Raw genomic sequence first — 24,163 nt, 5'->3', positions numbered from 1 at the left:
TTGTAAACTTCTATCAAGTCGCCCCTCAATCTCCGTCGCTCTAGTGAGAACAATCCGAGTTTCTCCAACCTCTCCTCATAGCTAATAACCTCCAGACCAGGCAGCATCCTGGTAAACCTCCTCTGCACCCTCTCCAACGCCTCCATATCCTTCTGGTAATGTGGTGACCAGAATTGCACGCAATATTCCAAGTGTGGCCTAACCAAGGTTCTATACAGCTGCAGCATGACTTCCCAGGTTTTATACTCAATACCCCTGCCAATAAAGGCAAGCATGCCATATGCCTTCCTGACTACCTTATCCACCTGCGTTGCCACTTTCAGTGACCTGTGGACCTGTACACCCAGATCCCTCTGCCCGTCGATGCACTTAAGGGTTCTGCCATTTACTGTATAATTCCTGCCTGCATTAGACCTTCCAAAATGCATTACCTCGCATTTGTCCGGATTAAACTCCATCTGCCATTTCTCCGCCCAAGTCTCCAACCGATCTATATCCTGTTGTATCCTTTGACAATCCTCTTCACTGTCTGCAACTCCTCCAACCTTAGTGTCGTCTGCAAACTTACTAATTAGCCCAGTTACATTTTCCTCCAAATCATTTACATATACTACAAACAGCAAAGGTCCCAGCACTGATCCCTGCGGAACAACACTAGTCACAGCTCTCCATTCAGAAAAGCACCCTTCCACTGCTACCCTCTGTCTTCTATGACCAAGCCAATTCTGTATCCATCTTGCCAGCTCACCTCTGATCCCATGCGAGTTTACCTTCTGTACCAGTCTCCTGTGAGGGACCTTGTCAAAGGCCTTACTGAAATCCATGTAGATAACATCCACTGCCCTTCCATCGTCGATCATCTTTGTCACTTCCTCGAAAAACTCGATCAAGTTAGTGAGACACGACCTCCCCTTCACAAAACCATGCTTAGACAAAGTCAGCATGAAAGGGAAATCATGCTTAACTAATCTACTGGAGTTTTTTGAGGATGTAACTAGTAGAATAGATAAGAGAACAGTGGATGCGGGAATAAATGGGTCTTTTTCCAGATGGCAGGCAGTGACTAGTGGTGTACCGCAGAGATCAGTACTTGGGCCCCAGCTAACTTGGATGAGGAAACCAAAGGCAATATTTCCAAGTTTGCTGACAACACAGAACTGGGCGGGGGTGAGAGTTGTGAGGGGGATGCAAGGAGGTTTCAGGGTGATTTAGACAAGCTGTGTTTGTGGGCAAACACATGACAGAAGCAGTATCACATGGATAAATGTGAAGTTATACGCTTCGGTGTGAAAGGCAGAATGGCAGAGTATTATTTAAATGGTGATATATTGGGAAATGTGGATGTACAAAGGCATCTGGGTGTCCTTGTACACCAGTCAGTGAAAGTAAATAGGCAGGTGCAGCAAGCAATTAGGAAGGCAAATGGTATGTTGGCCTTCATTGCAAGAGGATTTGAGTTCAGGAGGAGGGATGCCTTACTGCAGTTATACAAGGCCTTGGTGAGACTGCACCTGGAGTATTGTGTGCAGTTTTGGTCTTATCTAGGAAAGGATATACTCACTATAGAGGGAGAGCAGTGAAGGTTCATTAAGCTGATACTGTGGGTGACAGGACTGTAGTATGAGGAGAGATTGGACCTGTATTCACTAGAGTGATTGAAACGTATAAAATTCTAACAGGGCTAGACAGACTAGATGCAGGGAGGATGCTTCCCCTGGTTGGGGAGTCTAGAACCAGGGGTCAGTGTCTCAGGATATGGGGCAGGCCATTTAGGACTGAGGTGAGGAAAAATTTCTTCACTCAGAGGGTGGTAAACCTGTGGAATTCTCTACCACAGAAGCTGTGGAGGCCGGGTCACTGAGTATATTCAAGAAAGAAATTGATAATTTTTTGGATAATAAAGGGCATCTTGGGGTATGGAGAGAAAGCAGGAATATGGCATCAAGATAGAGGATCAGCCATGATCATATTGAATGGCAGACCAGGCTTGAAGGGCCGAATGGCCTACTCCTGCTCCTAGTTTCTATCTAAGTCCTGCATTAACCCTTTAAGGGACAGTGTATTTTAAAACACAAATCCTTCCAAAATGTCCTTAGTCCTTGAAGATGAACCATTTTCTGTGAGTAAAACGTTCATGACATTATGGACAGGTGGTGAGAGGAGAAATTAGTGCTGTTTAAATTAACCCCACTCCTATCCATAGCAGAAATTGGGAGCTCAAATCCAGGTTCACCCATTTGAATTTGACCAGAGCCCAAGTTAAGACACGAGCCAATTCTGATTTAAAAGACTCAATTGGAAGCCAAAAGGAAAGAGAAAAAAAAAAATCGGTGGCTGGTACATATTTTAAAACAATAGCTTACCACACATAGCTTACCTTTTCCCTAACACTAAGAAAATGGCAACTTTTGATGCCCAAATGTGGATCCAGCAAGCAAATTTAGCTGCCTTTAGGACACAGCAACTGAAAGCTGAGCAAGGAAGGTACAGTTAAAATTACCCAGTAAAAAGAAGCAAACTGATCCAGTTATCGGTAGAACATTTGGATCTCTCATTACCAATGCATCAGTTTGATGTAGAGCTCAACCATGACTCCAAATCCCACCACCCCAAGCCAAATTCAAGCTGGAAAACCTCAGGCTGCAGCTAGAATTTCAGGAGGGAAAGAGAGACAGAACAAAGGGAGAGAGAAGAATTCCAGCTCTGAAAATTGTAAATGGGTCTAGCATCTCAAAGAAGAGAACAGGCAGCTGGAAGCTGAGGGAAAATCTCTCTCTACCCAGCAGCACCCCTTATCTCTCGAACCCAGAATTGCTCTCCGAGGCCCTCAAGTATACTAGATTCATTTCAAAATTCGAAGAGAGTGATGAAGACTTATTTTCTGCCACTTTTGAGAAAGTATCAGGACCGCTAAAATGGCCATCAGATATTTGGACATTTTTAATTCAAGGGCAGCTGTCAGGGAGAGCACGAGAGGTCTACTCCATACTGACTCCTGATGTGTCCACGAATTATGAGCAGACCAAGGCTGCCTATGAGTTAGTCTTGGAGGCATATCACCAGCAATTCCAGAACGCTCATAAGAAGTCCACACAAACCTGCATCGAGTTTGAACGGCTGAATCAAATCCCATTCGACCGATGATAAAGTCCCTAAGAATCCCATGCACCTGAGGGGTTTGCCCAAGTTGGTACTGTTGGAGGAACTCTAATTGCCTAGCCTCCAACCTGCAGACGTACTTGGGGATGCAGCAGTCACAGCAGACAGCTACAATCTCACCCATAAGCCTGGAAACTCAGGCAGGCACTTTCTAAACCATTCCCATTAGTATTGGGCAGATAAGTAGGATGACCTAGGAGAAGCCCCCCGCCCAGAAAAGAAAGCATCAAGGAGGGTGCGAGAAGCCCTCCTGCAGCTGCCAAGGAGAGCCCCCTGAAGACCGGTGTGTTCTCATTGCAATAAAATAGGCCATTCCAGACCTGAGTATTGGAGATTGTGAGGGAAGCCTGTAGGTCTAACAGAGTTCCATTGCACTAGTTCCCCAAAGGACGCCCCAATGGATAGTGCAGCAGAGCAGGCAGAGACTCTCGCTCCCAAAACCTACCCTTTAGAAGTCATGGCACTATGTGTGTCTGAGCTGGACAAGCTCCCAGAGTGCTTCTGGAGTTTTGTCCTTTCAGGAACAGTGCCCCCTCCACCCATCCCAAAATGTGACCAAGTCCGTCGTACTGCTCTGGGACACAGGGGCCACTCAGTCCTTTATGTTGGAGGGAAAACTAAACCTACCCCACTACCCCCAACCCAGAGTCCTCCCTGAAGGTCAAAGCCCTGATCAGTGAAGTGGGAGGGGGGATCTGTGTTTGCACCCCTCCATAAGGTCCACCAAGAGTATGATCTTGTTTCAGCCTCTGTCACAGTAGGAATTTCCCCTGAACTACCAGTAGCAGGAATCAATTTCCTCCTTGGATACGCTTTGGCTGGCAGCGAGGTGTTAGCCAGCGAAAGAAGAGGACCACATCAGCCAGCAGAAATCTGCAGGAGTGCAGAAAACTGGGAAAGGAAAGGCCCAAAAGGGTGAAATTGCACCCATAAACATTGAATGAGGGCTGCTCGAATGTAGCAAGGCCTGTTAAATTAAAAGAGGAAACAGCCTCTCAGAATGTCCCCAAATTAAACAAGGAACAGAAATGTCCAAGAGGAGGGAAAGAGATAGTGAGGGAGATGACCCATGTAGTAAAAGCCTGAAGGAAGGCAAGCTATTAAAACCAGGAAGGATAAAGGTTAAGGAATTGCCATAAGTATGGCTGGCAGAAACCTTCTTTCCGATATTAAATAGAGACATAGAAACTAGGAGCAGGAGTAGGCCATTCAGCCCTTCGAGCCTGCTCTGCCATTCATTATGATCATGGCTGATCATCCAACTCAATAGCCTGCTCCCGCTTTCTCCCCATATCCTTTGATCCCTTTCACCCCAAGGGCTATATCCAACTCTTCCTTGAAAACATACAATGTTTTGGCCTCAACTACTTTGTGGTAGCGAATTCCACAGGCTCACCACTCTCTGGGTGACAAAATTTCTCCTCATCTCACTCCTAAATGGTCTACCCCATATCCTCAGACTGTGACACCTGGTTCTGGACTATCCCACCGTCGGGAACATCCTTCCTGCATCTACCCTGTCTAGTCCCGATAGAATTTTATAGGTTTCTATGAGATCCCCCTCATTCTTCTGAATTCCAGCAAGTATAATCCTAATCAACTCAATCTCTCCTCATATGTCAGTCCCGCCATCCCAGGAATTAGTCTGGTAAACCTTCGCTGCACTCCCTCTATAGCAAGAACATCCTTCCTCAGATAAGGAGGCCAAAACTGCACACAATATTCCAGGTATGGTCTCACCAAGGTCCTGTATAATTGCAGCAAGACATCCTTGCTCCATTACTCGAATCCTCTGGCTATGAAGGTCAACATACCATTTGCCTTCTTTACTGCCTGCTGCACCTGCATGCTTACCTTCAGCGGCTGGTGTACGAGGACACCCAGGTTATCGTTGTACATTCCCCTCTCTCAATTTATAGCCATTCAGATAATAATCTGCCTTCCTGTTTTTGCTACCAAAGTGGATAACCTCACATTTATACATTATACTGCATTTGCCCACTCACTCAGCTTGTCAAGATCACACAGAAGCATCTGCATCCTCCTCACAGCTCACCCTCCCACCCAGCTTTGTGTCATCTGCAAATCTGGAGATATTACATTTAGTTCCCTCATCTAAATCATTAATATACATTGTGAATAGCTGGGGTCCCAGCACCACCCCACTAGTCACTGCCTGCCATTCAGAAAAAGTCCCGTTTATTCCTGCTCTTTGTTTCCTGTCTGCCAACCAGTTTTCTATCCATCTCAATCTCTTCTGAGGGACTTTGTCGAAAGCCTTCTGAACGTCCAAATAAACCACATCCACTGGCTCCCCCTCATCAACTCAACTAGTTACATCCTCGAAAAATTCCAATAGATTTGTCAAGCATGATTTCCCTTTCCTAAATCCACGCTGACTCTGTCCGATTCTGCCACTGTTTTCCAAGTACTCAGCTATTAAATCTTTTATAATGGACTCTAGAATTTTCCCCACTACCAATGTCAGGCTGACTGGTCTATAATTCCGTTTTCTCTCTACCTCCCTTTTTAAATAGTGGGGTTACATTAGCTTCCCTCCAATTTGTAGGAACTGTTCCAGAGTCTATAGAATCTCGGAAGATGACCACCAATGCATCCATTATTTCTAGGACCATTTCTCTAAGTACTCTGGGATGAAGATTATCAGGCCCTGGGGATTTATCGGCCTTCAATCCCATCAATTTCCCCAACACCATTTCTCTACTAATACTGATTTCCTTCAGTTCCTCCCTCTCACTAAACCCTGTGTTCCCCAACATTTCTGGTATGTTATTTGAGTCCTCCTTTGTGAAGACGGAACCAAAGTATATATTTAGTTGGTCAGCCATTTCTTTGTTCCCCATTATAAATTCCCCTGTTTCTGACTGTAAGGGACCTACATTTGTCTTCACCAATCTTTTTCTCTTCACATACCTATAGAAAGTTTTACAGTCAGTTTTTATGTTCCTTACTCTCATACTCTATTTTCCCCTTCTTAATCAATCCCTCGGTCCTCCTTTGCTGAATTCTAAACTGCTCCTAATCCTCAGGTCTGTTGTTTTTTTCTGGCCAATTTGTATGCCTCTTCCTTGCATCTAATACTATCTCTAATTTCCCTTATAAGCCATGGTTTGGCCACCTTTGCTGTTTTACTTTTGCACCAGACAAGGAATAAACAATTGTTGCAGTTCACCCATGCGCCCTTTGAACGTTGCCATTGCCTATCCACCGTCATCCCTTTAAGTAACGTTTCCCAATCCATCGTAGCCAAATCACACCTCATACCATCGAAGTTTCCTTTATTAAGATTCAGGACCCTAGTCTCAGAATCAACTACTTCACACTCCATCTTGATGAAGAATCCTATATAATGGTCGGTCATCCCCAAGGAGCCTCACACAACTAGATTTCCAATTATTCCTTTCTCATTACACAATACCCAGTCTAGGATGGCCTGTTCTCTCGTTGGTTCCTCAACGTATTGGTCCAGGAAACCATCCTGTATACACTCCAGGAATTCCTCCTCTACGGTATTGTTACTAATTTGATTTACCCAATCTATTTGCAGATTAAAGTCAACCATAATTACAGATGTTCTTTTATTGCATCCGTCTCTAATTTCTAATAGGGACAAAGACTTCCCAAACTGATGATCAGATAGGGAGTGATTTGTTCCCTGCGCTCACCCCACCCCACAAAAGTCAAAAAGCTATAATGGGGTGTAGCTGGAGCTGTACCTCCACTTGAGGGCAATGCTATTCCACAGGACATGTAACATGTCAGGAGTGTGCCCCCTCCCAATCCAAAGGCCCCAGCTAAGAAGCCAGTGATTGGTCTGGCTGGTAGCTTCATGGCAAATTTAAATGGGGACCTGGAAAGTGCCCAAATTGGCCAAAAGAATGGCGATGCCTCACTTAATTGAAAAGCCAACCATAACAACCGTTCCCCCTGCAAGCTACAGCACTGTAGCCTTACCTGGTATAGATGCAGGAAAGGTCCCTTCCAGGAGGCACTCTTCCTATCATCTGATCCCAGAAAAGCTGGCCCAAGTTCAGGAGCAGATTGCCCGCCTTTTGCCATGCCAACCCAAAGCACCTAGCAACAGAAGCTGGAACACCCCAGTTGTGCTAACGCACAGGCCAGACACTGAACCGGAATCCCTGAAAAAGACCAAAGTCCAGTGTAAAAACGCCCCAATCTCCTGACCATCAGCCTAACCATAGTCCCTGCATATGTGCAGCTAAACCCACAGGTTACCAAGGTGGACAGGAAGGAGCTAAGCTTGACAAGAGCTGCTCAGCCCTATGATCAAAAGACCTGGCACTCTCAGAATGAGACCCTCAGCATTACCCTGCAGATAGCCTGGAGCAGCATGCCAATTACTCACCAGAGTGCTAAACCACCCTACACAACCCCCAGACCTTTTAGAGGACGCCTAATCAGGAGTTGGACAAGAGTCGAGACCAATAGCTTATGCCCAAAGGGAATTCAGATCTCCAGCCCCAAAATAGACTTCCCCAAAAGGGCAAGTTTGAATCTTCCCAGGTCACCTAAACATTCCACACCCCGGGACAGGACAATGTCCTCACTGATGCACTAACCCAGGTGTAAACCTCAAAAAAGGACAAGGAAGCAGGGAACTGCCATTGCCTCTGCTAGCTTCATGTCTGACATGCCAGTGTGAATGAGAGAATGAATGCATACTTCTTTACTTCCTATTCTTCCTTCATAAGACCACATACATTTAAAAAAAATAGAATTCATTCCCCACCCCCACACCAAAGACTGCAAGGACAGGGAAGGGACTAAAGCCTCATCCTGTACTGGTTTTTTTGCTATCCCAAAAAAGTTAACACTAGACAAAGACCCATAAATAGCTGAATCTATGCCTGTGACCTTCAAACAAAGGAGCTAACTGGCAGTATCAGAGAAACTTGCATCTGAAGAGACACCAATGACCCTCCCTGTGGGCTACATAGACCAAATTCAAAGAGAGCTATATAAAGGCCATCTGCATTTCATAATCCAGGCTGGCCAACCAGAGTCTACTTGTCTGCTAGGACAAAGGGCCCTGCAACCTTCCTTTCAATTCTAATAGTCGAGATATTTAATAATCTCGGCGACTCAAATGAGGGATATACAACATTTGTCAAAGACAGTATGAAGCTGTGGGAATCATGTGACATAGACCTCTGGCTTATGGAACCAGCAATATTGCCTTATGGAACTGCAAAGTCAGTCTGCCACTTTACCATCTTACTAGCAGTGTCACAGACAAGGAGCTCTGGTCCAGGTTGGACACTTAGCCCCATCCACACTGCTTCTACCAGAAATTCTGTACCATCACCTACAAGACTAATTAATCTCTGCATGCCTATCTCATCGTGTGAAGCCAACACTACCAGAAAAGTGGATTAACAAGCATCTGTTTTCAGCTCATGGGCCTCCGTGAAGAAATACCTCACTGGACTTCAATTATAGACTCTGGAACCCACGTGAAACAATGTTTCTTTTCTTATGGTCTCTACACAATAAAACCTTCTTTTCTCTATCCCTCTTTTACTGTATGAATATACAGGAGGCAATGTTGCAACCCTCCTCCCACGTTTTGAGTGTGTGCAAATAAACTAATCCTTTGAATTAAACCTATCTTGGTTTACTGTGGGATTATTAAAAGAAATTGTATCACACCAAAACGGAGGCGTTGGGAAAAACACCGCTGCTTATAAAGGGGGAAGCAAATCAAAACACCTTTCTGTTAATGGACAGGTGGTGAGAAGAGAAATTAGTGCGTAATACTCATGTCCAAATTCCTCAATGGCTTCACCTTGTCCCTATCTGTAGCCTCCTCCAGGCCGACAACCCTCCACATGGGAACATCACTACCTGCAAGTTCCCCTCCAAGCCACACACCATTCTGATTTGGAATTATATCGACCATTCCTTCACTGTCGTGGGATCAAAATCCTGGAACTCTCTTCCTAGCAGCATTGTGAGTGTACCTGCACAAGATAAAGTGCAGAAGCTCACCACCACCTTTTCAAGGACAATTAGGGATGGGCAATAAATGCTGTCGATGCCCACATCCCATGGAAGAATCTTTAAAAATCTCGGCGCTCCTCCAATTCTGGTCTCTTGTACATTTCGGTCTATCACTAGTGACCATGTATTCAGCTGCCTTGGCCTTAAGCTTCTCCACCTCTCTTTACTCCTCTAAAACTCTCATTAAAGCCTACTTTGCTGATCAAACTTTTAGTCAGCCCTCCTAATGCCTCCTTTGGGGCTTGGTGACACTGCTTTGAAGCGTTAAAAGCCCTGCATAAATGAAGGGTGCTGCTGCTACTGCATAAATGAAACATTTGGAAGTTTTAATTATGTACAAAACTGTATGGTTGAGTTTATGTGAATAATCTTGCTGGATTCTGACATCGAGGGAAGCTCCAGGGGAATGTCAACAGAAAAACATTAAACAGCAGTCAAAGGTGAAGGGATGTGTGACATTGTAAACTGTATTGAATGCATAATCCTAAGTATTAACATTCAGCATGTACTTTGAGGCAGCCACCACTCCTGACAGGAATCTCAATTATGCCAGCTGCATGCTCAGTTTGTTAAAATTAGGAACACACAAGTTAATGCCTCCTTTACACCACGGCGCGCTGATCCCAGCTGCATAATGTGACAATAAAAAGGGCTTGAACCCTTTAAGGAAATTGAATTATTTGCATAGATTCAAGCATTTTACTAAAGCTACAACGAACAGACTTTCAGTATCCTTTGATCAGCTACAACAATAGAACATAATAACATTTTACCGAATGGCACTGTGAACCCTACTTTGTGAAGTATCACATTAATCATGCAGCAAATGCTGCATGAAAGCAGAATAATCAGGAATATTCTGCTCCACTCAACTCGCCTGTCTTTGCAGTCAGACTGGTTAACAGATACAACTTTCCACTTTTCAGAGATACTATTTCTGGTGGACCACACAAAGTAGATGCAGTGGACAGAAGAGTTTTATAGCGCAGTTTAGGCCCAACAGACACTGCAGCATTGTTGTCACAGAATATACACGATACAGAAAGATATCACACCTAATAGTCCAAATTCTTTTACAAGTTTGAAATTACCTCCCTGCTTTTATGCTTTGTACTCCTAGGTGCTAAGCCAAGGACTGTTTGATTTTTATGGCATTGTACTTCAAATCTGATCATTTAAGATGCATTTCCTATCCCTATTTTCAAAATGTAAACATTCATATTTTATATTTTCCAACTGTCACTCCACTATTTAAGAAAGGAAGGCAGTAAAAACCAGGAAAGTACAGTTCTGTTAGATTCCTACAGCTGATGTAGACAGAGCCACTGAGCACATGGACAATAATGGCTGAGTACAGAGTGAAACATGGACATATGAAGTTCCAGTTGTAAAAACATGAAACACAAGAACATTAGGAATAGGAGGAGTAGGCCATTCAGCTCTTTGCGTCAGCTCCGCCATTCAATGAGATCATGGCTGATCTTTTACTTCAACATTTTGCTGCACTATCCCTGTAACCTTTGATGTTTTTAAAATATAGAAATATATCAATCTCAGTCTTGAACATACTCAACAACTGAGCCTCCACAGCCCTCTGAAGCAGAGGATTCCAAAGATTCATGACCCTCTGAGTAGAGAAATTCCTCCTCCTCAGTTCTAAACAGCCTGTCCCTTATTCTGAGACTACAACCCCTGGTTCTAGACCCCTCATCCAAGGAAACATCCTTGCTGCATCTACCTGTCGAGCCCATAAGAATTTTGTATGTTCCCTCTCATTCTTCTAAACTCCAGAGAATAAAGACCCAGTCGATTTAATCCTTCCTCATAGGACAATCTCTCCATCCAAGGAATTAATTTAATGAACCTTCATTACACTCTCTCTATGGCAAATATATCTTTCCTTAGGTAAAGAGACCAAAACTATACACAATACTCCAGGTGTGTTCAGGCCAAGGCTCTATATAACTGCAGTAAGACATCTTTACTCCTCAAATCCTCTTATAATAAAGGCCAACATACCATTTGCCTTCTTAATTGCTTCCTGCATCCGCATGTTAGCTTTCAGTGACTCACGAACAAAGGCACCCAAGTCCCTTTGAAGTTCAACACTTTCCAGCCTTTCACCATTTAATACTCTATATTTCTGTTTTGTCTATCAAAGTGGATAACTTCATATTTCTCTACATTGTATTCCATCTGCCAAATTTTTGCCCACTCGCTTAGCCTCTCCAAATCTCCTTGAAGCACCTTTGCATCCTTCTCACAACTCTCACTTCCACCTAGTTTTGTGTCATCTGCAAATCTGGAAATATTATATTTGATCCCCATGTCCAAATCACTGATATGGATTGTGAATAGCTGGGACCCAAGCACTGATCCTTGTGGTACCCCACTAAGTCACAGCCGGCCAACCTGAAAATGACCCATTTACACCTACTCTCTGTTTTCTGTCCATTAACCAGTTCTCAATTCATGCCAGTAGATTCCCAACAATCCCAGGTACTCCAATTTTGTTTACTAATCTCTTGAATGAGACGTTACCAAAGTCTTCTGAAAATCTGAAGGGGAGGCGATGGCATAGCGGTATTGTCGCTGGACTAGAAATCCAGAGACCCAGGGTAATGCTCTGGGGACCTGGGTTTGAATCCCACCACAGCAGATGGTGGAATTTGAATTCATAAAATTCGGAATTAAAAGTCTAATGATGACCATGAAACCATTGCCGATTGTTGTAAAAACCCATCTGGTTTAGGAAAAGAAATCTATCATCCTACATGTGACTTCAGAGGGTGACTCTTAACTGCCCTCTGAAATGAAAAGCAAGCCACTCATTTGTATCAAACCACTACAAAGCCTCAAATAAAGGAACACAACCGAACGGACCACACGGCATTGGCCTGGGGACTGGAAACGACAGCGGCAAACTCAGCCCTGTCAACCCTGCAAAGTCCTCCTTACTAACATTTGACTAGTGACTAGTCAATGTTCAGACCTAGCAGAGGTGGCAGCACAGTCGGGAGGGAGTTGCCCTGGGAGTCCTCAGCTCCTCCATGTTGGACACATTTGGAGGAAGCACTGAGGGTGGCAAGGGCACAGAATCTACTCTGGGTGGGGGACTTCAATGCCCATCACAAAGAGTGGCTCGGCAGCACCACTACTGACTGAGCTGGCTGAGTCCTAAAGGACACAGCTGCTAGACTGGATCACAGAAACTAGGAGTAGGCCATTCGGCCTGCTCCACCATTCAATATGAATATGACTGATCCTCTATCTCAATGCCATTTTCCCACTTTCTCTCCATGCCCCTTGATGCTCCTAATATACAAAAAATTATTTCTTTCTTGAATATACTCAGTGACTCGGCCTCCACACCCTTCTGTGGCAGAGAATTCCACAGGTTAGCCACGCTGAGTGAAGACATTTTTCCTAATCTCAGCCCTAAATGGCCTGCCCCATATCCTGAGACTGTGGCCCCTGGTTCTAAACTCTCCAACCAGGAGAAACATCCCTGCATCCAATCTGTCTAGCCCTGTTAGAATTTTATACATTTCAATCAGATCCCCTCTCATTCTTCTAAACTCTAGTGAATACAGGCCCAGTTGAACCAATCTCTCCTTATACGACAGTCCTGCCGTCCCCGGTATCAGCCTAGTGAACCTTCGCTGCACTCCCACTATGTCAAGTACAGCCTTCCTTAGGCAGGGAGACCAAAACTGCACGCAATAGTCCAGGTGTGGTCTCACCAAGGCCTTGTATAACTGAAGTATGACACCCCTACTTCTGAACTCAAGTCCTCTTGCAATGAAGGCCAACATACCATCTGCCATCCTAATAGCTTGCTGCATCTGCCTATTTACTTTCATTGACTGGTGTACAAGAACACCCAGATCCCTTTGTACATCCATATTTCCCAATATGTCACCATTTAAATAATACTCTGCTTTTTTGTTTTTCACACCGAAGTGCAACTTCACATTTATCCACATTTATACTGCATCTGCCATATGTTTGCCCACGCACACAACTTGTCTAAATCACCCTGAAGCCTCCTTGCATCCTCCTCACAACTCCACCCAGTTCTGCGTTATCAGCAAACTTGGAAATATTGCATTTGGTTCCCTCATCCAAGTCATTTATATATATCGTGAATAGCTGGGGCCCAAGCACTGATCCCTGCGGTACACTGCTGGTCGCTGCCTGCCATAAGGAAAAAGATCCATTTATCCCCACTCTGTTTCCCGTCTGTCAACTAATTCTCAGTCCATGCCAGTATATTACCCCCAATCCCATGTGCTTTAATTTTGCCCACTAGCCTATTGTCATGAAGCTAGTAGTGTATATAGCGTTATTGGAAATTTTTTTTTTAAAATAGAGGTTTAGTCTGTGGGTGTGTCTTAATTGGATTAAAGCCAGCTAGCCTAGGTACTTTGATGTATAGTAGTTTTGAGATGTAAAAGAGGTAGCGTGCATTTGCATTTTGTTGAATAGAGCATTCAAGAAAGGGAGTGAAAGCTGGCACCTAGCTAGTAGAGACCAAGCAATGTTCATATTACTAATCAAATTGGTACTATGAAAGGGGTTTTATTGTTAGAAGAGGTAGAGTTCAAAGGGGCTGGTGATACAATGAGAATTTACATTCAATGAGATGTGTTGCGTATAACTGATAGCAGTCGTGTGCGTGCAGGGCAGGGGCAATGTAAGATCAAAGCCTGTAAGCCTACCACTGGGTCTGCAAAGGAACCAAAGTGAAAGGAATTTCATTTTGAATTTGTAAGGTGAAAATGTTTTTCTTGGTGTCTGCTTAAAGTCTATGGGTTGCTGTTGCCTTAGTGGAGATTACTTTGGGAATTTGTTAAAAGTTATGATAGTGGTAACTTGCAGCCATGTGTATATGTATAACTTGTGTAAATAAATAAATGTCTCATGTAATTTGATATAAAAGCCTCTCGAGAACTGGCGGTCTGATTCCTGAATTTAGAGCTGCATCTCAAACGCACCACTTAAAATATAGGTTGTTATGACAGTTGTTTAAAGTTTCCCTCTGGGATTTTTAAATAACTCAGTTTTACCAACTGCTGTATCATAACACCTCTTGTGTGGGACTTTATCAAAAGCTTTCTTGAAAGCCAAATTCACCACATCCACTGGTTCTCCCTTATCTATTCCACTAATTACATCCTCAAAAAACTCCAGTAGATTAGTTAGGCATGATTTACCTTTCATAAACCCATGCTGACTTTGTCTAATCCCGAAAATTCATTCCAAGTGTTCTGTTACCATGTCTTTTATAATAGACTCTAGCATTTTCCCCACTACTGATGTTAGGCTAACTGGTCTGTAATTCTCTGTTTTTTCTCTCCCTCCTTTTTTAAATAGTGGGGTTACATTTGCCACCCTCCAATCTGTAGGAACTGCTCCAGAGTCTATAGAATTTTGGAAGATGACCACCAATGCATCCAATATTTCCAGGGCCACTTCCTTTAGTACTCTGGGGTGTGGATTATCAAGCCCTGGGGATTTTTCAGTCTTTGACCCCATTAATTTCTCTAGCACGACTTTTTAACTAATACTGATTTTCTTCAATTCCTCCCTCTCACTAGACCCTAGGTTCCCTAACATTTCTGGGAAATTATTTCTGTCCTCTTTTGTGAAGGCAGAACCAAAATGTGTGTTCAATTCTTCTGCCACTTCTTTGTTCCTCATTATTAATTTCCCCCGTTTCTGACTTTTGTTTTTGCTAATCCTTCTCTTCACATATTTATAGAAGCTTTCTGTTAGTTTTTATATTCCCTGCAAGTTTACTCTCATACTCCATTTTCTTCTTCTTGATCAATTTTTCTGTCCACTTTTGCTGAATTCTAAACTGGTCCCAATCCTCGGGCTTGCTGCTTTTTCTGGCAATTTTATACGTCTCCCCTTTGGGTCTAATACTATCCTAATTTCTTTTGTAATCCATGGTTGAGCCACATTTCCTGTTCTATTTTTGAGCCAGACAGGAATGAATAATTATTGTAATTCATGCACGTGTTCCTTAAATATTAGCCGTTGCCTGTCCACCATCGACTCTTTTAGTAAGGATCCCCAATCCATCATTGCCAACTCACACCTCATACCCTCATAGTTCCCTTTATTTAGATTCAGGGCTCTAGTTTCAGATTCAACTTCTTCTCTCTCCATCTTAAATGAACAATGCTATCATTTTATGGTCGTTCTTCCCCAAGGGACCACGCACAACAAGATTGTTAATTAATCCCTTCTCATTGCACAATACCCAATCTCGCTTTGCCTGCTCTTCAATTGGTTCCTGAATGTGTTGGTCTAAAAAACCATCACGTACACACTCCAGGAAATTCTCCTCCACAGTATTATTTTTAGTTTGGTTTGTCCAATCTATATGTAGATTAAAGTGTATGTAATGATTACAGTTGTACCCTTATTGCATGCGTCTCTAATTTCTGTTTAATGCATTCCCTTACATCTCCATTATTGCTTAGGGGCCTAAAGACAACCCCCACCGACGTCTTCTGCCTCTTGGTGTTTCTTTTCTCCACCCAAATAGATTCCACATCATGATTTTCTGAACCAATATCCTTCCTCATTATTGCATTGATTTCCTCCTTTATTAACAGTGCTACCCTACCTCCTTTCCCTTTTTGTCTGTCCTTCCTAAATATTGAATATCCTTGGACGTTCAGTTCCCATCCTTGGTCACCATGCAGCCCTATCTCCGTAACTGCAACTGTATCATAACCGTTTATGTCTATTTACGCTGTTAATTCATCTACCTTATTGAGAAAGCTCTATGCTTTAAGATACAATGCCTTTAGACCTGTCTTTTTAACCTTGAGTCATCTTAGCATTATTTTGCACTATGACCCAATTTGCTTTTTGCCCTTGTTTTTCCTGCCTTCCACTTTTGCTTCTTACTTTTCTGTCTTTTGCTTCAATCCTCGTTTCCCCCTCCTCTGTCTCCCTGCTCAGGTTCCCACCCCCCTGCCATTCTAGTTTAAACCCTCCCCAACAGGTACCACATTCCCAAAAACCGGTCCCAATGACCCAGGAATCTGAATCCCCTCCCCTCTGCACCATTTCTGCAGCCATGTACTCATCGATATATCCTGTTATTTCTACTCTCGGTAGCACATGGCACTGGTAGTAATCCTGAGATTATTATCTTTGAGATCCTACTTTTTAATTTACGTCTTAACTCCCTATATTCAGCTTATAGGGCCTCATCTCTTCCTTTAACCTATGTTGTTGGTACCAATACGTACCAAGACCACTGTTCATCCTCCCCTTTAGAATGCCCTGCAGCCTCTCCAAGACATCCTTGACCCTGGCACCAGGGAGGCAACATACCATCCTGGACTCTCTTTTGCGGCTGCAGAAACATGTGTCTGTTCCCCTTACTATTAAATCCCCTATCACTATGGCCCTGCCACTCTTCTTCCTCCCATCTTGTGCAGCAGAGCCGCCCATGGTGCTATGGGCTTGGCTCCTGCTGCTTTCACTTGAGAAGTCGTCTCCCTCAACAGTATCCAAAACGGTGTATCTGTAGAGAAGGGGACTCTCTTGTACTACCTGCCTTCCTTTACTCTGCCTGGTGGTCAACCATCCCCTTTCTGCCTGTTCAGTCTTTACCTGCGTTGTGACCACCTCACTGAACGTGCTGTCCACAATAACCTCAGCATCACAGGCGCTCCACAGTGAATCCACCCACAACTCCAGCTCCGAAATGAGTTTAGCCAGTAGCTGCAGCTAGGCACACTTCCTGCACACATGGTCGCCAGGGACACTGGGAGTTCCATGACTTCCCACATAGCACAGGGGGAGCATATCACAGGTGCAGGTTCTGCTGCCATGACTTCCCTTTAGATTAAGCTCGTTGGTTACTCCCTTTAAAGAATACTAATTATGCTAGGTGCCTTATTCCACCCCAAACGCCCACTACAGGCCAAAGTCCTCACCTTTTGATTAAATTGCTGCAGTCTATTAGCTTAATTAGTAGAAAAAGTAGAAGTACTTGCCTGACCCTACTTACCAATCAACTGCCTGCGTCGTGTCACTTTTTGAATCACGACACCTTCACGCTGCTTTCAGCCCCGAGTCTAGCTCCCACTCTTTTTAAATCTCTGCTCTGACTCTCAGCTCCTGCTCTTTTTAAATCTTACCTAAGCCACCTATTCCTCTCGCACTGCCTTCCAGCTGAGGGACTACCAGCTGTTTTATCTGCTCCACCGCTCTCACGCTGCTTTTACCGCAGGTGGTGAGGGAATCATCAAGAGGGGAAAACATGCTTGACCTCATCCCCACCAGCCTGCCTGCCACAGATGCATCAGTCCATGACAGTATCCGTAGGAATGACCACCGTACAGTTATTCTGGAGACGAAGTCCCACCTTCACATTGAGCATACCCTCCATCATGTTGTGTGGCACTAACATGGTGCTAAATGGGATAGATTTCAAACAGTTCTAGCAACTCAAGACTGGACATCCATGAGGTGCTGTGGGCCATCAGCAGCAGAATTGTACTCGAACACAATCTGTAACCTTATGGCCCGGCATATATTCCACTCTACCATTACCATCAAGCCAGGAGATCAACACTCGTTCAATGAAGAGTGCAGGAGGGCATGCCAGGAGCAGCACCAGGCTTACCTAAAAATGAGATGTCAACCTGGTGAAGCTATTAACACAGGGCTACTTGCGTGTCAAACAGCATAAGCGGCATGTGATAGACAAAGCTAAGTGATCCCACAACCAACGGATCAGATCTAAGCTCTGCAGTCCTGCCACGTCCAGTCATGAATGGAGGAGGAAAATTAAACAACTCACTCGAGGCGGCGGCTCAACAAATCTCCCCATCTTCAATGATGGGGCAGCCCCGCACATCAGTGCAAAAGATAAGGCTGAAGCATTTGGCTGAAGATTGTAGCGAGTGGATGGTCCATCTCGGCCTCCTCCGGAGGTCCCCAGCATCACCAGTTTCGGCCAGCCAGTCTTCAGCCAATTTGATTCACTCCATGTGATATCAAGAAACAGCTAAAGGCACTGAATACTGCAAAGGCTATGGGCCCTGACAATATTCCGGCAATAGTACTGAAGGTTTGTGCTCCAGAGCCTTCGTGTCCCTCGCCAAGCTGTTCAAGTACAGCCACAACACTGGCATCTACCCGGCTATGTGGAAAATTGCCCAAGTATGTCCTGTACACAAAAAGCAGGACAAATCCAACCCAGCCATCAGTCTACTCTCCATCAGTAAAGTAATGGATGGGTTCATCAACAATGCTATCAAGAGGCACTTGTTTAGCAATAACCTGCTTACCGACACCATGTATGGGTTCCACCAGGGCCACTCAGTTCCTGATCCCATTACAGCCTTGGTTCAAACATGGACAAAAGAGCTAAACTCCCGAGGTGAGGTGAGAGTGACTGCCCTTGACATCAGGGCTGCATTTGACAGAGTGTGGCATCAAGGAGCCCTAACAAAACTGGAGTCAATGGGAATCAGGGGGAAAACTCTCCACTGGTTGGATTCATAAAAGGAAGTTGGTCGTGGTTGTTAGAGGTCAGTCATTTCAGTTCCAGCACATCACTGCAAGAGTTCCTCAGGGTCCTCAGCCCAACCATCTTCAGCTGCTTCATCAATGACCTTCCTTCCATCATAAGGTCAGAAGTGGGGACGTTCGCTGCTGATTGCACAATGTTCAGCACCATTCGCGACTCCTCAGATACTGAAGCAGTCCATGTCCAAATGCAGCAAGACCTGGACAATATCCAGGCTTGGGCTGACATGAGGTAAGTAAGATTCGTGCCACACAAGTGCCAGGCAATGACCATCTCCAACAAGAGAGAATCCAACCATCGTCCCTTGACGTTCAATGGCATTCCCATCACTGAATTCCCCACCACCAACATCCTGGGGGTTACCATTGACCAGAAACTGAACTGAATTAGCCATATAAATACTGTGTCTACAAGAATAGGTCTAAGGTTAAGAATCCTGTGACGAGTAACTCACCTCCTGACTCCCCAAGGCCTGTCCACCATCTGCAAGGCACAAGTCAGGATTGTGATGGAAACTCCCCACTTGCCTGGATGAGTGCACCTCCCACAACAATCTAGAAGCTTAACACCGTCCAGAACAAAGCAGCCAACTTGATTGGCACCACATGCACAAACATTCACTCCCTCCATCACCAATGCACAGTAGCCGCAGTGTGTACCATCTACAAGATGCACTGCAGGAATTCACTAAGGCTCCTTAGACAGCACCTTCCAACCACAACCACTACCATCTAGAAGGGCAAGGCCAGCAGATAGATAAGAACACCACCACATGGAAGCTCCCCTCCGTAGGGAGTCAAGTCACCATCCTGACTTGGAAATATATCACTGTTCCTGGTCAAATCCTGGAACTCCCTTCCTAACAGCACTGTGGGTGTACCTACACCACATGGACTGCAGTGGTTCAAGGAGGCAGATCATCACCACCTTTACAAGGCCAATTAGGGATGGGCAACAACATCCACATCCAGCAAATGGATAAAAAAGTTCTTAAATTCCCCTCTTTCATTTTAAATATATTCTCCACACCAGTCAATTTCTGATAATTAACATTTCCTGTTTTAACTTTTTGTTAAAAGATATCGCTCAAATTTATCAACAATTTTCATTCTCATTATCCTTGGTACTGCTTCATCACCAAAAATATACTCCCAGCAACATTACTGATCTCTTGCAATTCTTTACCTTAACCAAAGGGATTCTGTTTGCACCACTTTGATAGATATTAGCACTAGTGAATTTAACTATTAATATCACAACCAATCTTCCCATTCTTTCTTCCCTTAACCTCAAGATTTTATGCCCAAGTATATTGGAAATCTTGATCCAATCAATGAGTAGTTCCTTATTTGTCTTTCTTGTTCTCCAAGCATTAGCTTACCAGCTTTTTAGTTTGGTCACTCCCCACTCTTCACCTCACCAAATTCCATTTTTTTTAATATTCTGGCCTGATCCAAACATCTCCTTCCTCATACCCAAATCAGGGAGATTTCAAAGAGCACAAAAAAGCTTCACTTTACCTGGAATAGTGAACCTCCTTGTGAAGATATCAATCTCAGTTTGGTTTAAATGTCTGCTAGATTCAAAACATTGATGTCATCAAAGATTAAAAGAATGGCAATGTTGGAACAAGCAATTACCAATGGATTCTGGGGGATGATTCTACATCTGTCTCAAAATACTTCATTACACGAAAAGTGCTTCCACACACAGAAGTGCTAGTAAATATAAACTTTGCTTTCAAACAAAGATTCAGGAAGACAAAGCTCCCTGAACAATCTACTTCATCCACAAACTTGGTTCTGCTTTGTTATTAAATCTGTCACACACAAATTTCCATCCATTAGGGACTGTTATTTTCCAGCAACATCTCAACTGCTTTAAGTAGATTTGACTTTTGTCACCATATATGGATGCAACAGAATCCTCAGCACATCCATTTCAAGCCTTGCCTTCCACACAGCTGGCAAGGAATGATTCAATTCAAAGCAAAAAACAAGTTGCAACATGTAATAAATGATATCCACCCACCACAGGATGCAATATTTACCTGGCCCAGCAACACAATATTCCCCAGGAATGTGCACGGTGTACAGTGGAAGGCATGGATGTTTCAAGCGGTTGATAGGCTGCCAAATGCTTTATCTGGGATAGTATTGAGCTTAGTGTTTTTCAGCTGCACCTTTCCAATCAAAAATTCCATCTCACTGCTGGCTGAGTCAGTCCCTTCGTATTGCAGCACATAGCTGTGCTTTGAAATTAGGCAGAATTTGTTTAGCACTTTACTCCAAGCTCCATCACAAAGTCTAGTAGATATTCTCATCAATCATATTTGGACCAATGATATTTCAGTGTGTGATGCTTCTAACACACACCACTGAGCCATCACACTCTGCACCAAGTAACTTACCTTCAACCAAGAGGCAAAATAGCAGCTGCTTCCTATTCTGTTGCCTCACACACACAGCCAAAGGTACAAAAAATCCCAAACTCTGTGCCTTCAACATGGGGAATAAAAAGCTTAAGAGGCAGAAAAATAAGAACACAAGGAATTAATGTTTTCTCACCATACTCGCCAAAACGAAGAGACTCCCAGTGTCGCCATTCCACAAGGACACCCACTATTCGCACACCAGCGTAGATCAAAAGCATTCCCAGAGTGGCATCCAGTAGAAAATTAATCAGATACCTGAAACAGGAACAGAAAAATGTCAACTGCCAAATGCAAGGCCAAATACAAGGACTCAATTCAACCGACGCATAGTGGCAGTAGTGGGTACTATCTACAAGATGCACTGTGACAACTCACAAGCTTCCTTCAACAGCACCTTCCAAATCCACAACCTCTACCCATCAATAAGAACAAGAGGAGCAAACACATGGGAACACTGCCACCTGCAAGTTCCCTTCCAAGCCACACACCATCCTGACTTGGAAATATATCGCCATTCCTTCATTGTCACTGGGTCAAAATCCTGGAACTCCCTTCCTAACATCACTGTGGGTGTACCTACAGCGCATGGACTGCAGCAGTTCAAGAAGACAGCTCACCACCGCCTTCTCAAGGGCAGTTAGGGATGGGTAATAAATGCTGGTCTTGCCAGCAACGCCCACATCCCATAAAAGAATAAAAAAGGTTGGGGGAGCTTGGTTTGTTCTCCTTGGAGTGAAGGAGATTGAAGGGAGATTTGATAGAGGTGTACAAAATGATTACAGGTTTAGACAGGGTAGACAAAGCTATGCCATCCCCATTAGCTGATGGTGCAAGGTCCACAGAAAATAGATTTAAGGTTTTGGCTTAAGTTTTGGCAGGGGGAGGAAGAGCTGTTTTTAATGTAGCGAATGGTAATGACCTGAAACCCACTGCCTACAAGAGTGGTGGAAGTGGAGATGATCAATGATTTCAAAAGGAAATTAAATAAATTAACTAACTTGAGAAAAATAAGCTTACAGGGCTACAGGGATTGAGCAGGGGAAATTGGGCTAACCTGATTGCTCTACAGAAAGCATGGACTCCATGGGCTAAGTGGCCTCCTTCTGTACAGTAATGGCTCTACTTCTTTGAGCTTTTCTCATACGAAGTGTTCATATTTTGTTTGATTTACACCCATCGAGCACCTTGGGATATTTGGTGTTATGTGTGATATAAATATGACCATAAATGACAATGGCAATCAGTGAATGACTAAGTGAAAATGAACAATGGGCAGTGGTGACAGGTGAGCTGCACTGAGCAGCAGCAAACGGTAATGAGCAGTGAGCGACAGGTAGTGAACAGCAGTCCCGTTCCTACTCTAAATAAATAGCACCGCTTGCACTCGTGAATTTTAAGAATCATGGTAGATTACAGTGAGCAAGGCCTGTGAGCTCATCTGAATCATTAACGCGGAAAATTGAGATTTAAGGCTTTTGGAAAATTGTAACACTTCAAAAGTGACAGATAAGTGGTGTGCAAATGACATCACTCACAGTGAACACGGGTCCTCTTCAGTCAGGTCAGACAAATAGACATTGGCAAAGTGGATAAAGAGCATCCCAATAGCCTGCTTCGAAGTATCCAAGAACCTGCAAAAGCAACAAGCTCAACTATTATTTATGAAATATTGATTAGTGATTAGAAAATAGACTGTGAGGATCATTGTAATTAAAAACATTGCAGTGGAATCACTAGTATACCAAGGATCCGAAGCCTGTATGTATAGTGACCCCAGGACTTCAGTAACTGCAATAGTTAGGAATTCTCGCTGCAGTGTCCAGCAGCAATTCTGTTCATTTGGTACAGCAGGTGGAATGGCAGAGATAGAAAAGCAGAAATGGAGTGACCCTGGAGGGTGGGTGTCAGGGCTGCTTTACTGTCTGAACGAAGGTGGGGAGAGCTGTGTGGATAGGGTGATAGAGAAAGAAAATGTGTGCGCACGACCGTGCAGCAGGACAAAGTGCTTAAATGTGGTAAGTGAGGGAGGAGGTGCCATTCTGGCTTTTTACAAAAAAAAGAGAGGTCCAAGAGAAGAAGCCAAAGGCAGCAAGGCCTGAGCGCTGAAAACTGGAGGCATTAACTAGGTGAGCAGGTAGGTAACTGGTGAGTTTTAAGGTTTTCTCCTCCTCTAAACAAGGGCAGTTGTTTAAACCAGTACTGGAAAGCTAAAGTATTATATTAAATTTATAGCGTAACAAATTAAACTCCATAACATATCACGGATAATTGTCAAGTGATGATCAACACGTGAAACCTAATTGGTTAAATAAAAACAAAATAAAAGGTATTAGGGCAGGTGATATGTTGCAACTGCAGGTATTGTTGGATACCTGTGTGATCAACAGCAACACCATCTGCAGTAAGTGTCTGCAGCTCAAGGAACTTCACCTAAGAGTTGATGAGCTGGAATCTAAGCTTCAGAAACTACGATGCATTAAGGAGGGGAAAAGTTACCTGGACACTTTGTTCCAGGAGGCAATCACATCCCTTAGACTAGGTACTTCACATTTGATCCAGGGTCAGGAACAGGTGGGTGTGAATGTAGGAGACGGGTTATGGGGATCTGGAAGGTAGCAATGGGGGAACCTCAGCCCTTGCAATTGTCCAGCAGGTTCTAGGTTCTTGCAAGCTGTGTGAACAAGAGCAGTGACTTCAGGTAAGTTGAGCAAACTGACCACAGCGCCTTGGTGAAGGTCATTCAAGTGGAGGGAACAAAAGGAATGTAATTGTAGTAGGGGCTAGTATAGTTAGGGGTATAGACACTTCTCGGCAGCTGTTAGCATGAGTTCCAAAGGCTATTATTACTGCTCAGTGCCAAAGTTAAGCAGATCTACTCAGGGCTGGAGAGGAACTTGAGTGGGAAGGGGTAGGATTGAGTTGTTGTGGTCCACATAGGTACCAACAACATAGGTAGGATT

The 24,163-nt window shown here is 44.0% G+C and overlaps 1 protein-coding gene across 6 annotated transcripts in view; it reads right to left on the bottom strand.

Annotated features, from left to right (window-relative positions):
- The window catches only part of stimate (STIM activating enhance), a 147,463-nt gene that overhangs the window by 96,449 nt on the left and 26,851 nt on the right, over positions 1–24,163 (bottom strand). For all 6 annotated transcript variants that reach the window (XM_078543068.1, XM_078543067.1, XM_078543069.1 and 3 more), the window contains exons 3-4: positions 22,739–22,834; positions 21,337–21,458 (exon numbers count right to left, since the gene is read on the bottom strand). In XM_078543068.1, coding sequence (XP_078399194.1) covers positions 21,337–21,458; positions 22,739–22,834 — 218 coding nt within the window. The remainder of the gene's footprint in view (positions 1–21,336; positions 21,459–22,738; positions 22,835–24,163) is intronic.

Source organism: Cetorhinus maximus, chromosome 6 (genome assembly GCF_964194155.1).
Source record: "Cetorhinus maximus chromosome 6, sCetMax3.hap1.1, whole genome shotgun sequence".
In the NCBI taxonomy this organism is placed as follows: Eukaryota; Metazoa; Chordata; class Chondrichthyes; order Lamniformes; family Cetorhinidae; genus Cetorhinus; species Cetorhinus maximus.
The sequence above is the reverse complement of the archived record's forward strand: the minus strand, read 5'-3'. Positions and strand labels throughout refer to the sequence as shown.